General features: G+C 37.3%; 1 protein-coding gene across 1 annotated transcript; it reads left to right on the top strand.

Annotated features, from left to right (window-relative positions):
- LOC109711570 lies at positions 1,628 to 15,645 on the top strand. The gene is made up of 6 exons (XM_020234740.1): positions 1,628 to 2,225; positions 2,420 to 2,666; positions 3,289 to 3,345; positions 13,330 to 13,347; positions 13,463 to 13,807; positions 15,606 to 15,645. Exons 1-6 carry the CDS (start codon positions 1,628 to 1,630, stop codon positions 15,643 to 15,645), a joined length of 1,305 nt encoding a protein of 434 aa, XP_020090329.1.

The raw sequence follows: 16,402 nt of genomic DNA, 5'->3' as shown, positions 1-16,402 counted from the left end.
GGGCACCCAAATTTGTTTATCACATTTACATGTAATCCACAATGGGTTGAGATACAGGATGCCTTACAATTTATTTCAAGACAAAAAGCAGAAGATCGACCTGATATTGTGAGTAGAGTTTTCAGAATGAAAGTCGAATCGCTAATGAATGATATTAAAAAAGGAAAGTACTTTGGAAAAACTATAGCTGGTATGTGTATTTTTTTTCCTTTTTTGTGGAAAAATAAATTAATAGTTGTTTCTTACTCCACTATATTTTTTTCTGTGTAGATTTATATACAATTGAATTCCAGAAAAGAGGTCTTCCTTATGTGCACATTTTAGTTTGGTTACATCCAGATCATAAGTTTCCAACAGTTGCAGATATAGATTTGATTATTTCTGCCAAAATATCAGATAGAGATATTGATCCAATTGGATATGCTACTGTTTCAAAGTTTATGATACATGGACCATGTGGCTCTGCAAATCTTAAAGCACCATGTATGGGTAAAGGTCGATGTTCAAAATATTTTCCCAGGGATTTTAGAAATGAAACAATTGTAGATGAAAATGGATTTGCTATTATAGACGAAGAAATAGAGAAAGATTTGTGACAAAGAATGGCATTAATCTCGACAGCAGATATGTGGTGCCGCACTGTTTACCTTTGATAGTTAAATATCAGGCTCATATTAATGTTGAGTGGTGCAACAAGTCAAGATTCAAATATTTGTTCAGTACATCAACAAGGGTCCAGATCGAACTAGAGCTATAATAGAAGATAATTATTTGTCCAACAGCAGCAATTCTATTAGACAATATGAGCAAGTTGATGAGATTAAAAGGTATTTAGACTGTAGGTATTTATCAGCATACGAAGCAGTTTGAAGACTATACCAGTTTGATATGCATTCTAAACAACCTACAGTTGAGCGATTGGCTTTACATTTGTCGTTGATGAATAACATAGCATATCATGAAAATCAGAGCTTAGTTAACATTCTCAATAGATGCAACGTGGAGAAAACAATGTTCACTGAGTGAATGGTAACAAATGCAACCTATGATGATGCCCGTGAACTAACTTATGTAGAATTTCCTACTAAATGGGTTTGGCATTCAACCGAGAACATATGGACGAGACGTAAAAAAGGGAATCGAATTGGAAGAATTATTTATATTCATCCAAATGCCGGTGAGCTTTATTTTTTAAGAATGCTACTGAATAAGGTTAAAGGGCCGAGAAATTATACTGAAATTAGAACTATCGACGGTGTTGTGTATGAAACTTATCGAGCAGCGTGTGATGCACTTGGTTTGCTTGGTAATGATATGGAATGGCGACAAGCATTAGAGGAAGCATCTCATTGGTCTTCAACTGCTGATTTAAGACAACTTTTTGTTACCTTGATCATATTTTGTGAGATAGTTGATCCTGTTAAATTGTGGAATGATTATTGGGAATTATTTACTGATGATATTTTATACATATTAAAGAATTTACTTGGGATTCGTGAGCTTCGAATGCCTAAAGTGGACCTACAAAATTATGTTTTGTTTGAGTTAGAAGTGGTTGTTCAACAAAAATTGTAGCTCACTTTCACAATTTAACCTTCCAATTCCAAATAGATTAATTTTGGAGGATATGAATAACAAGTTGTTGCGAGAGGAATTGGATTATGATGCAAATGCTTTGGAATCTGAACATGAGGCATTATCAAAGGGATTGAATGAGAAACAAACGACTATATATGATTCTATTTTGACTTCTATATACGAAGATAGAGGAGATGCGATTTTTGTATATGGACATGGCGGGACAGGAAAAACTTATCTATGGCAGACAATAATCTCTAAACTTCGTTCAGAAGGTAAAATAGTATTGGCTGTTGCTTCGTCTGGAATTGCCTCGCTTCTACTTCCTGGCGGACGAACAGCACATTCACGATTCAAAATACCTTTAAAAATTGATGAATTCTCAACATGTGAAATTAAAAAAGGAACACAGCTTGCGAAGTTGCTTCACCATACCAGCTTAATTCTATGGGATGAAGCACCAATGAACCATCGAAATTGTTTCGAAGCTTTGGATAGGTCATTAAGAGATATCTTACAATCAGATGATGGAAATATTGAACAAAAGTTATTTGGCGGTAAAACTATTGTCTTTGGAGGTGATTTTCGACAAATACTTCCTGTTATTATTGGCGGGACAAGGCAGGACATAGTTAATGCATCTATCAGTAAGTCATACATTTGGGATGTCTGTAAAATTTTTCGGCTCTCTACAAATATGAGATTGTTAAAATGTCAATCAGATGAGATATCTAAAGAAGAATCGGCAACTTTTGCCAAATGGATACTAGATTTAGGAGTTGGAAAATGGATACCATTAAATTAGACAATGAATAAGAGGCTACTTGGATCAAAATTCCAGATAATATGCTTATAAAAGATAGTGGAGATGGTATTAAAGATATTGTTTCTGCTGTATATGATGACATCCAACAAAACTACAATGATGCCACATACATAAGAGATAGAGCTATTATTACACCTGTGAATGAAACAGCCGATGAAATAAACAAATATGTCTTATCTTTACTACCAGATGAAGATAAAGTTTACATGAGTTCTGATTCGATTTGTAAGTCGACGACAAATGCCGATGACAATGATGTTCTGTACCCTGTAGATTTTTTGAACTCTTTAAAGTTTAATGGTGTGCCTCATCACTAACTCCATTTGAAAATTGGAGCTCCGATAATGTTGTTACGCAATATCAATCAAAGTGCAGGCTTGTGTAATGGCACTCGATTAATTATTACTCAGTTGGCGTCGAGGGTTATTGAGGCTCAGATATTCACTGGAAATCATGCTGGTGAAAAAGTTTATATCCCTCGCATTATAATGCATGTGATGGAAACAAAGTGGCCTTTTACATTGAAAAAAAGACAATTTCCAATTCGTTTATGTTATGCTATGACAATCAACAAAAATCATGGGCAAACATTGAAAAAAGTAGGCCTTTATCTGCCAAGATCGTTATTCTCGCATAGACAGCTTTATGTTGGAGTTTCTCAAGTCACCTCGCGCAAAGGATTACGAATTTTAGTTAAAATAAAGAAGAAAGTTTGAGAGGATATACACAGAATATTGTTTATAGTGAAATTTTTGATGATCTAAATTAATGTCAGATTAGCTGCTTTTATTATGAATAGTAAGTGTAAATTGATGTTATAAAAAAACTTAATTTGTGCACAAATAAAGAATTTGTTCTAATATTTTTATTTCTTTTTATAACAGAATAGCACAGGATGGAATTTATGCTTTTGGGTCAGCTGAATCTACAGCAACAGCATGGTAAAATCAAAATTAGAGTTTCTAGGCTTTGGGAATCAACAATACCACACCTTAAAAATCAAGTATTGAGCCTANATCGAGATTTGTGGTTTTTGGCCGTTACACCTATTCACCCCCCTCTAGGTGATAGATACAATCTAGATAGATCCTTGGGCTCCTCAAAACTTTCACTATCGAATTTAATAATAGCCTAATTTATGAAAAAGAATCTATTGGTCCAGTTATAATTATATTTGCCGGCATGAGTGTGAGGACGTACAAAGGTAGTTTTAATATATAATTATTATTATTATTTTTTGCATTGCTGTTTATAGTTCACATGGTTATAGTTTACTTCATTATGTAGAGAAACTGTACCTAGCTATCAACATGTTCAGCATCAAGGGTTTATGTTAATTTAGAAATGCCTAAAGTATCAGCATTTCAAAATACGTTGCAAAGGTAATTGCCATTATTTGCATAACTTATTCTCTATAATTTTAGTAACTAACTTTGATAAATACTTTTATGCAGAGGACAAACAACTGTCAGTTCAATTAAGCCAATTGAAGTGGCTAAACAACCAATTATTAGTCCTTATGAACAAATGTTTGCTAATCGAAAAACTATTAGTGATTTGATTGCATTAAATCCGGCAGACGTTGAGGTGAGTATATTTGTTTACTATTTGTAATTAACAGTGAACTTCATTTCTATATCTTCTATTCTCTACAGTTTGGTATATATATTTTTCCACAAGCAATTGATGACATATGCTTATTTTGTGACTTATTTTCTATAGAATATAAAATATACGTGTGAAGCGAAATTGGAGGAAATTGATACAACCTACGGCTGGTGGTATAAGGCCTGTTGGTGAAAGATTATGGTGGTACTTTCTGGTGTACCCAATGTGGGAAAAATGATCAGTCACCTGTGCCGTGGTATATTTATAATCCCAAATATATATATATATACTGTAACATACCGGATTTTTAATTTAAAAGTGCATGTAAATAAAAATAGTGTGAGATACTATTTTTATTGGATTTAAAGAGGTAAAATATAAGTCTGGAATGACTCGTGCTGAAATCGGAACGAAAACAGAAGATTTAGAATTTTCTGTGAGAAACGGAGCTAATATTTTAGCAGAAAATGCACAATGTTAGAAAATTATGAAAATTGGAGAATATGTCAAAATTATTTTTATGAGGCTAAATTTAAAGTTTCATGTCATTCTGACAACCAGAAGGTGGAAAAATAAAATCCGACTGCTATCTGCTAGAGATTACAGTTCGGTAGAGCTTTCGGTGACCAAGACGAGGGCGAAACTGAAAGATTAAAATTTCTTTCCTTAAGTTAAGTAAAACCGAGCATGACTGTCAAATTTGAGCTCAAACGGACATTCAGAAGGGCAGGCGAAAATTATCTATACTTGAGTTGATAAACCGAAATTAAATTGTGTATTGTTGAGGTGGTTATTGTGTAACAAAAGGAGCTTTTCTCCTTCTTCTTCCTCAACCGAGCACCACACCAGCCCACACACGCACACATGGAGGGAGAAAGAAACCTCCCTTTCTCTCTCTAAATATCTCTCTCATCTCTCTAGATCTCTCTCTAAAAATTTGAGGGTTGGTGGAGAAGAAGCTTGGGAATGCGTTGGAGGTGTCGGTTCGGGTTCTCGTGCGGCCGTTTGAGCGGCGTGCTTCCGTCTCGACGTTCAAATTTCGGTAAGTGTTTAGGATTTGGTTAAATCCTTTATGCTTAGTATTCTAATGATCCCTAGACTACTAAATGCATGTTTTCTCCATGAGATTGTGGCACATTTGGAGTATATGTACATGTTAGGGCTTAGAAATGGGAATTTTGTCATAGATGGGGTTTGATCTAAATTGAACTTATATAAACCTAATTGCTAGATATTCCGACGCGTTGGCGAAGTCGGTTCGGTGATTCGTCGAGCCGGTGTGAAGATATTAAAGAAACAGATGTTTCGGCTTCATTTTCGCCTGGAGGGCCGAGGCGACGTCCAAAAATCACGAGAACGGATCCGGACCATCGTGGCATCAAGTTATAGACTTTTAATTTTCGGATTGTGGATTGGAGGTCATTCGGTGGTCGAGCGTGAGATCGGGCCGAACCGGGCGGCGGGTGCCGCGGAAGGCCGATTGCAAATGACTACAAGCAATCGGAGAGCGTTACGAGGTGGTTGTGCTCACCGAAATGTCTAGCTCGCTTCCATGTCGAAGCAAAGTAATATTTCATTATTGATGCATACATGTATAGTGGTAGATTGCATAAGGTAATATGGATGCATGAACCTTATTATGTTTGAAGTTTATCACCTACCGTTGAGATAGACATGTTAATACATTGAGGAATATGTTAGAGGTAATATGCGTGTTGATAAATTATGGAACATGTTAGATGGCATATGAATGTTTGGTATATATATATAGACATATAGTGGAATATGATAGATGAATATGCATGTTGACATTGTGGAGTATGCTGGATGGAAGTATGCATGATGGAAAGTTGTGAAATGTGCTAAAAAGTATATACGTGTGGAATTGTGACATTGTGGCATTTGATATAACAATGAAAACTTAAAAATAAAGTGACATGTTGACATAAATGTATGAGTGGCATTAATGAATATAATCAATGCTTAAGAATGCTAGAAAGAGAACACTTAGTGTGTGTGGCATTAATGAGAACAATCGAGTGCATGAAAACGAGTATAAAGAACAAGTAGTGTAAATGACACTAATGAAAGTAAAGAATGCAAGTAAAAGAATGATAGTGACATTATGACATAATAACTTTAGAGTTAAGGGTCATATGTGCATTATTTCCTTATAGTTAAGGAATGGATTAAACTAGACATCCTTATAGTTAAGGATTGGATCATACTCACCTGTAAGTCTTTGCTCGAGGGTGGTAGCTTCCCCTCGGGCGATGTGCTCCGGAGTTATCATCACTGGGTGTAGTAGCTTCTCCAGATGACGGTCCCGTCGGGTATAGTAGCCTCTCCGATACTGGGATTTGAGTTGGTGAGTCTATTGAGGGCGAAACCTACGGGCTAGCCTAGAGATTGGGATCTAAACAGTAATCTTGCATTCATCATGAATTGACTCAAGACCGAGTCGAGTGGCATAGTTGGCTAAGGTAAATGTAACCTTAGGAAAGAATGACATTTGAGCAAAATGTGGCTAAGAATAAAGAGTAAAGAATGGCGAGTGATAAAGAATTGCGAATAATATAAAGAATGGTAATTGATAGAGAGTAGAATCAATAAATCTACTTATATGAGTTGCATGATTTATATATTGCATGTCTTCAGGCATAAACATATATTTAATATTTGCATTGAATATTTGTGGATATCTGTTGGACTAACATGTTTACAGTGCCTCCTTTGGACCTGGTGGGTCGAGCTTTTTCCTTGAATGGCCGTACCCACTAAAAACTATGGACAATAGTTCTCACCCCTGTATTGCTTTTGGAGGTACAGGTTCGCACGTGAGCGGCGCGGCGGCGCGAGGCAAGAGCGTAGCTCCATAGTTAGCGCCCTACCGCCGAGATCAGAGATAGCGGTACCCTAAGTCGGCTTAGCTTAGGGGTTTAGTAATGAAAAGAATAAGATTTTAATAATTTGTAATAATTTGGATTGTATTTGGAAGACTGAAATGTAAGATGCATGTAATATATAAAATTTGAGATGAATGCTTGTAATAACATAGTTGTAATTATGTTTTTGATACTTTCTTATGCAATCCTTGTTTGAATACTGTTCCTGGTTGGAACCTTGTATATTGCATTGTTTGGATTATGACGCCTTGGACGTACAGGGGAGACTCTGTCCGCGGTACAGGGGAAACCCTGTCCGTTCGACGGTCTGCTGGCGTGCCCGAAACCGACCAAATAGGCGGGCTCGGGGCGTGATAGATAAGATGGTATCAGAGAATAAAATAGAACATAAAAAGAATAATAGAAATGGTTTAGTTGGACCTAGGAGACCCTAGGATAGTAAACCATAGGAGATTAAGGCTCGTGAGAGACGATGACTTGTGACTTGCGGCGAAAGGATTATGGATTGGGTTGTGTTATAAACCTCTAAAACGGATGTTAGAGGTTGACTCAAGGCGAGGTTTATTCTCAACCGAGGGTGTTCATGTTGGGTGCACACAACATGAAGCCGAGTGATGAGAATAGACGCCCTTGCGTAACTTTCGCCCGATTTGAGGTCGGTATTAATTGCCTCATGTTCGACCCGGAGGGTCGAGGAGTGACTAGAGTTGTCACAATTTAGGAAGCGATAGCACTACGTAGGCGATCTTCGTTTAGATCGGCGCGGAATGGGCCAAGTGGTGTCCCTGGGCAATTTGAGGCGAGCAGAGACTTGGAACTTCGTGAGCTTTGGTAGCCCTCATGACCTTTGAGAAATTAACGGAATTCTCGTCGTGTTAGATCACTTTTGGTCAAATTGACCAAAGTGCGTCGAGAGAAATAGCTGGACAAAATTCAATTGACATTCCAACAATGTTGGAAGGATTAAAAATGAGTTCCAAAGGAGTTAGGAAGGTTTTAGCATCGATCGACGCGAAATAGAGCCGAAACGGCGCGAAACTGATATTCTGGAACTTGTGTTACCGGTTTAACACCAGGGGTGTACCGGTACAGCATCGTAAACCGAAAGAAACAGCTCTCGGGTTTGCCTCTACGAAATGTTGTAACCGGTGACAGACTAGAAGTGTACCGGTACACAGTGTAAAACCCGAAACAGCAACTCTCGGGTTTGGGCTGATGCGCGAAGATGTACCGGTACCAGTTGATGGTTGTACCGGTACGAAGGGGCCTTCGCAGCAAACTTTGGTCTACTACAAATATGAATGGGGAAAGGGTTTAAATGCGATTGTGACATCCTATAAAGACCCCATCGACTCCTCCTCTCTTGTTCACAGTTAGAGACCACCCAACATGTGGTTTTTCTCCCTCTATTTCTCTAGGAGCCCTTCCTGAGTGTGGATTGGTGGAGATTAGAGGAGATTTGAGGATTAGACTTTGTGGATAGAACAAGGTGGTGCAATTGTGCGGGGGGAGCGTGAGTCTTGTTGCAAGAAAAAAGGGAATAGGACGGCCAACGAGTGGATTCAGCGGTCCGTTAAGTTCTCAACTAAGTGCAATGTGTTCGCGCTCGTGATCCCGAGTTCTGGGGACCTACTGTATTCGGTCCTTGGTGAGATGTGTCGTTTGTGGGTGTTTTCGTTACCCACAGCAGTGTGAGCTGTAAGAGGGCAAGTGCTACAGGTGTGGGCAACCGGGCTGTGCGCTGGACGAGTGTCCGCAAGGTGACAGCCGGGGCCTGACACTAGCGACAGCCTATTCCTCTCTAGGACGGCCTGCAAGTGTGCCACCTGCGGCATGGTCGGGAGAGAAGGCGTTGAGGGCAATGCAACCTAGGGGTTCGCGAAGAGCACCGGGTGGCTGTAGATACGCGACCCATGTTGAGGAACCTGCTGCTGACGACGTCATTGCAGGTATGAGTTATTGATGCAAGCATGTGTTTTGCATGATGTGAAGTTGATGCATTACATGCAATGGTTATGTGGTTAATTACTATTGTCGTGCATGAGCATAATAGAGACCGAGTGAACGGGTAAGTATAGATACCCGGGCATGCTCATGTTGTGAGGGCGTAGTACCTGCCAGTACAGGTATAGAGCCAGATGGCACCAGCGAAGTGCTAGTAGTGATCTATGGTGAGAGATGATAAAACTCATGATAGAGATGGAAATGGTGAAGCGACTCTCAGAGCAACTTGATTAGTAGATTGCGAGAGTTGAGCCGTGATATTTGAGGACACCTGAGTAATCCGGAAATTTCGGATGTCATTCCGGTAGGTCGAACAGTGAAAGTAGAATCACTGTTGACGGAATAGTCGGTTAGTAGCCAAGTTTGTCCTGTGGGCCTAGTTGTACCTCAATGTGAGGTAGGAGAATGTGTTTGGTAGACGGTGCGCGGGGGCAATCTTGCCCAAAGCCAAGACTTAGTGTAGAACGTTATAGTAGCATACAACGCTCGAGTATAGGTACTCGTGGAGTGCGGATTTGGTTCGGCCGAGTGAGTGTGTTGGCAGTAGCACTTGAGCGTTGCTAGGTGTGAAGCATGCCATGGATCACTCGTAGGGCTGGTGGCTCGCACTAGGTGCTTAGGAGCCGGTAGTGATACGTGTTGTTCGTAGAGAGTGTCGTGTGTGATGACGGTAGCGGGTATTGCTTGGGGACGATCCGTACCTGGACCATTTGTGGACTGTAGAGCCTGGGTCCATGTGAACAGGCGCAGTCGGCTGTGTGTGACAGCAGCCTACCGAAGGGGCAGAGTTGTGGTCGGGGCGGTAGTCCGAGCTTAGACCAGGGTATGTGGAATGCCACGTACTAGATCGTGTGGTCAATAGTGTACCGAGAGTTCGGTTGTGAGTCAATCCGAGGATTTATAGTGGTTTGGGGTCATAGTTGCTCCTGGTTGGAGTGTGTGCGAATTCCCAAGTGAGAATTTTCGCCCAAAGATGATTGGGTTTGCATTTGAGAGCGAGAGACGCTGCGTATCAAGACAGGTTAGGCGATAGGTCTTTGTGGCACTGGCAGTCTGTAGGCCACCTATGAAACTGAGAAAAGCGATTTGGCGAATAGCCTTGTCGAGGAGTTCGACTTGAGTTCACGAACGAAACGTTCGTGTGAGCTCGTTGCGAAAGTGATTTGACATTGACCGTGGCATATGGTATCAGGAGATGAAGTGCTCTTGGTGAGACCTTGAGCTAGTGGGAAGCCATGTGTAGTTTGAGAATTGGAATTGGGATACGTCGAGGTGGGCCATCAGTGCGGAATTGGAGCACTCACGATGGAGCGATGCACCGGTGATATTGCAGCAATGTCGGTGATCGAATCGGGATGTATTCCCTAAAGGAAAGGTAAATACAAGGAAGAGTGCCTTGTGTGCCAGGTGACACATGGTGTTGGAGCGCTTAGAGTCGTCCAGTTTCGACTTGCGCTGCCACTGAAAATTATGGAGACCGTAATGCACTTTATGTGCTGCGCCTTACAAACATGTATGCGTTTGATTTCGTATCCTCCGTAGCGGGCCTTTGAATCGTTCCGGTGAACGTGAGGCCATTTCGGAGTGGGAAAGTGCATTGGTGCCCTCAATTGCTCAAGGAGCTGAATTGAGGCGTGGATTGAATTTCGCGGACGAAATTCTTTTTAAAGGGTGGAGAATGTAACATACCGGATTTTTAATTTAAAAGTGAATGTAAATGAAAATAGTGTGAGATACTATTTTTATTGGATTTAAAGAGGTAAAATATAAGTCTGGAATGGCTCATGCTGAAATCGGAACGAAAACAGAAGATTTAGAATTTTCTGTGAGAAACAGAGCTGATATTTTAGCAGAAAATGCACAGTGTCAGAAAATTATGAAAATTAGAGAATATGTCAGAATTATTTTTATGAGACTAGATTTAAAGTTTCATATCATTCTGACACCCAGAAGGTGGGAAATAATATCCGACTGCTATCTGCTAGAGATTACAGTTCGGTAGAGCTTTCGGTGACCAAACGGGGGCGAAATTGAAAGATTAAAATTTCTTTCGCTAAGTTAAGCAAAACCGAACATGACTGTCAAATTTGAGCTCAAACGAACATTCATAAGGGAAGGCGAGAAAATTATCTGTACCTAAGTTGATAAACTAAAATTAAATTGTGTATTGTTGAGGGGGCTATTGTGTAACAAAATGAGCTTTTCTCCTTCTTCTTCCTCAGCCGAGCACCACACTAGCCCACACACGCACACATGGAGGGAGAGAGAAACCTCCCTTTCTCTCTCTAAATATCTCTCTCATCTCTCTAGATCTCTCTCTAAAAATTTGAGGGTTGGTGAAGAAGAAGCTTGGGAACGCGTTGGAGGTGTCGGTTCGGGTTCTCGTGCGGCCGTTTGAGCGGCGTGCTTCCGTCTCGACGTTCAAATTTCGGTAAGTGTTTAGGATTTGGTTAAATCCTTTATGCTTAGTATTCTAATGATCCCTAGACTACTAAATACATGTTTCTCTATGAGATTGTGGGACATTTGGAGTATATGTACATGCTAGGGCTTAGAAATAGGAGTTTTGTCATAGATGGGGTTTGATCTAAATTGAACTTATATAAACCTAATTGCTAGGTATTCCGACGCGTTGGCGAAGTCGGTTCGGCGATTCGTCGACCCGGTGCGAAGATATTAAAGAAATGGACGTTTCGGCTTCGTTTCTGCCTGGAGGGCCGAGGCGACGTCCAAAAATCACGAGAACGGATCCGGACCATCGTGGCATCAAGTTATAGACCTTTAATTTTCAGATTGTGAATTGGAGGTCGTTTGGTGGTCGAGCGTGAGATCGGGCCGAACCGGGCGGCGGGTGCCGCGGGAGGCCGATTGCAAGTGACTACAAGCAATTGGAGAGCGTTACGATGTGGGTTGTGCTCACCGAAATGTCTAGCTCGCTTCCATGTCGAAGCAAAGTAATATTTCATTATTGATGCATACATATATAGTGGTAGGTTACATAAGGTAATATGGATGCATGAACCTTATTATGCTTGATGTTTATTACCTACCGTTGAGATAAAAATGTTAATACATTGAGGAATATGTTAGAGGTAATATGCATGTTGATAAATAATGGAACATGTTAGATGGCATATGAATGTTTGGTATAATAGACATATAGTGGAATATGATAAATGAATATGCATGTTGACATTGTGGAGTATGCTAGATGAAAGTATGCATAATGGAAAGTTGTGAAATGTGCTATAAAGTATATACAAGTGTAATTGTGACATTGTGGCATTTGACATAACAATGAAAACTTAGAAATAAAGTGACATGTTGACATAAATAAATGAGTGGCATTAATGAATATAATCAATGCTAAAGAATGCTAGAAAGAGAACACTTAGTGTGTGTGGCATTAATGAGAACAAACGAGTGCATGAAAACGAGTATAAAGAACAAGTAGTGTAAATGACACTAATGGAAGTAAAGAATGCAAGTAAAAGAGTGATAGTGACATTATGATATAACAACAAAATGTGGCTGAGAATAAAGAGTAAAGAATGTCGAGTGATAAAGACTTGCTAATAATATAAAGAATGGTAATTAATAGATAGTAGAATCAATAAATCTACTTGCATGAGTTGCATGATTTACATATTGCATGTCTTGAGGCATAAACATGTCTTTAATATTTGTATTGAATATTTGTGGATATCTGTTGGACTAACATGTTTACAGTGCCTCCTTTGGACCTGGTGGGTCGAGCTTTTCTCTTGGGCGGCCGTACCCACTGAAAACTATAGACAATAGTTCTCACCCCCGTGTTGTTTTTGGGGGTATAGGTTCACACGTGAGCAGCGCGGCGGCGCGAAGCGATAGTGTAGCTCCATAGTTAGCGCTCTACCACCGAGACCACAGATAGCGGTACCCTAAGTCGGCTTAGCTTAGGGATTTAGTAATGGAAAGAATAAGATTGTAATAATTTGTAATAATTTGGATTGTATTTGGAAGACTGAAATGTAAGATGCATGTAATATGTAAAATTTGAGATGAATGCTTGTAATAACATAGTTGTAATTATGTTTTTGATACTTTCTTATGCAATCCTTGTTTGAATACTGTTCCTGGTTGGAACCTTGTGTATTGCATTGTTTGGATTGTGATGCCTTGGACGTACAGGGGAGACTCTGTCCACGATACAGGGGAAACCCTGTTCGTTCGGCGGTCTGTTGGCGTGCTCGAAACCGACCAAATAGGCGGGTTCGGGGCGTGACATATACACACACACCAAGTGCATGGTGTTATTTGAAGTACCCCACTTTGATTATATATATATATATATATTAGCTGCTATTATGCTATTTTTCCAAATATTTGTCATATGTTATTTTGCTTAATCTAATATCAAATTTGTAGTTGTTGCTGCTTATACAGGTATATCTTCTTCTTTTATTATTTCACCATTTGCAATATCAATTCTGCTTCTTTTTTTACTTATCTATTTAAATTATCGTATGATGAATTAATATAGAGATGAATTTTTTAATAGGTACAAGCTAAATACCATTGTTATAGATGATACTGGGTCAGCAAACTTCACAATTTTTGAAAAATCGGCACAAGATTTGATTCGAGTTTCAGCTCAACAATTAGCAACTGCAACAAATTCAAATAGATTTGTCCTTCCTCCTGTTGTTGAAAATGTTATTGGCCAAACTTTTGTTTTCCAAGTTTCACTAGAAACTGGCAGGTTTAATACAAGCATGCAATCATTTAGAGTCACAAGAATTTTTCAATCTTTTTTGTCCGCTAAAGTAAAAATTGAGGAGAAAGATGAGGATGATGCAGATATTTCGGGAGATGGTGCACCGGCAAGTCCTAATGGAACAGAAAAGTATATATTAGACAAAATATCTACAAGTCAAATGCTCCAGTCAACGTAAGAATTCTTATCTAATATCTTTTGAGTAATGCTTCTATACTTTTTTTTTTTGTTACCGTTCATTCACGCGTATTCAACGACTCAAATTTAGTTTTTTTAAAATTGTGACCTGCAATAGCAGGTCACTTTGGGAGAGGTACCAGTTACCAGGTACCTCAAAAAAGGATATTTTTGTCTTTTAATACATGGGCAATTTAGTCATTTTACATCTATTATATTTTCAAATTTTTTATTTTTTCTTTGTTTCTTTTTGCTCTCTCTATCTTTCCTTTCATAATTTGGCATTCATATAAGAAAAATTTCAAATGATTTGACAATATGATCATTGAATTTAAACTTTAAATAGTAATATAAAATTTCCCTAATTTAAATTTCACTTTTAAATTTAAAATTTAATATTATATTCAAATTTATATTTTAAAAATTTAAGTTTCATATAAATACTTTGAAATATGGTAAACAGAAATAATTGTTTGAATTCTAGTCTTCTGGTTTAGGTTTGATTTTGGGTTTCGAAAAATTGGTCAGTTTTGAATTTGAATATGAATTTTTGAAATCTGTCGAGTTCGGAAATAAGTTTTGTGATTGTTAGTCAGATTCGAATTCAAATTCCTAACTATTTTTTTTCTCACCAATAATTCTAATCTTTTTAATTTATATGTTTAAAATTATATTTAAAATATTTATTAGCTCTAACAGTTAAATTATTATTCTGTTTAAAATATTTATTATCTTTACCAGTTCCAAATTGTTCTTAATGTTATTCGGTTCAATAGGTTAAAATCAGATTCTTGATAGAATAGGTTAAAGTCTGATCAGTCAAATCAATCGGTTCAATCTAGTTTTTAAATCATTGAATTTAAAATTTAAATAGTAATATAAAATTCCTCTAGAGAAATCTAGTTGTAGAAATCATACTCTCTAAGTTTTTATGCATTACGTTTTAAACTGATGCGAATAAAATGTATTTTAAATCTTGGTAGAAATTTAGTTTTTAAATAGTAATATGAAATTCCTCTAATTTAAATTTCACTTTTAAATTTTAAGTATTTAATTTTTAAAATTTAAATTCATCGTATTTAGAAATAAAACTATTTCTAAAATTTCTATAATTTAAATTAATGCATAATTTGAGAAACACTAAAACATTTAAAGTAGATTCCTAAATTAATGCCTAATAATTTCATAAATTTGGTTAATCAATTAATTTCCTAAATTAGTACTAATTAATGCATAAATTTAAGACCTCAATTAAAAGTTTCTTTAAATATTGTATTGTTTAATTACCAAGCTAACCTTGAATAAAATAATCCTTTTACCTGCTAAGTATTAAAGTTACATTTTTACCCTCTATTAATCAACGGTTAAAATCTTTTTTATTTTTTTTTTTAAAAAGTACTGAATCATTTCTCATATCTTTTTACTTTACATGGTATTTTGAACATCTTCGTCAAGTTTAGTTTATTTATTTATTTTAATTATTTTGTATGTACAATTTTGAAAATTATCAAAATGAGAAGCTTAAATAACAAGTTGGAGGAAACTACGAAGAAATCAAGAGGGAAAAAAAGAATGCTAAGGTAATAATAGAAATTTTTTTTATAAAGCAAAGTAGATGGTAATTTTAATTGTTTCATCAGGAAAAATTTAATTACTAATATTATTTTCTATACACACTTTTCAAAATTATGTTCATAAGAATTTTTAAAATATTGCCTTAAATAACTTGAATCTGTACTCTTATTTGCAGTTTAATCCAATCTTCTGATACCGATGAAGAAGAGAAGTGAAGAATTTTCCAGCAAAACTGTCATAAGATTAATTTCTATAATATTTTAGGAATATTTGAAGGATATGTGTAAGAGACTTATTTTATTTTGAACTTTATAGCATGAAGTTTATAGTATGAAGTTTATAATATGAATTTTAGAATTTGATAAAATTCTGAAGTTTCTAGACTATTTATTGAAGAATAGTGTTGTTTTGGGGTTCTAAATATAATTTTTATTTTTTAAAATATTATATTTGGGATTCTATTATTTACCCGCCGTATAGTACGGATTTCTGCACTAGTAAACTATTAAGATAAACAAAAATTGTTCACGAAGAGAGTTATTTGTAACAACTATAAAGGGCAAGGGACATTGTTAAAATTTTTTATGCAAGGGTAATTGAGATATAAGGTAAAGCGTAGATATATAAGCCTAAAATATATAGCCAAATAGTCCAATATTTTTTTTCCTTTTAATGAAAAAAGAACAAAAAAAAAAAAAAGAGAGAAGGAGAAGGAGGATATTGACATCCCCCTTCTCTTCCTCCTTTTCGTCCATTGCTCACATGTCATTGCCATTACAATATCGACCTCTCGACCTTCGTCATTCTTTTGTTAGGGGAAAAACCATTCCAAGATTTTCGCCCTCACGTCTGCATCCTATATCTGCGGCAATAAACAGTAGAGACAGAGAAGAAAGGAGAGAAAGAGGAAGGAAGGTGGTGGTTTAGGAGGAAGAAGAAGAAGGGGACGGGAATTAGATGACAAGAATGGGA

This window comes from Ananas comosus, linkage group 1, assembly GCF_001540865.1.
Source record: "Ananas comosus cultivar F153 linkage group 1, ASM154086v1, whole genome shotgun sequence".
NCBI classification, from domain to species: Eukaryota; Viridiplantae; Streptophyta; class Magnoliopsida; order Poales; family Bromeliaceae; genus Ananas; species Ananas comosus.
This window is presented reverse-complemented; position numbering and strand designations above follow the sequence as displayed.

What these genes read in the sequence shown, in the direction of transcription:
- LOC109711570 (XM_020234740.1), top strand. Translation starts at nt 1,628, where the DNA reads ATGAATAACAAGTTGTTGCGAGAGGAATTGGATTATGATGCAAATGCT. An exon ending in CATAGTTAATGCATCTATCA is followed by an intron (nt 2,226 to 2,419) that starts GTAAGTCATACA and finishes TCAAAATTCCAG; the next exon opens with ATAATATGCTTATAAAAGAT. An exon ending in AGTCCTAATGGAACAGAAAA is followed by an intron (nt 13,808 to 15,605) that starts GTATATATTAGA and finishes TCTTATTTGCAG; the next exon opens with TTTAATCCAATCTTCTGATA.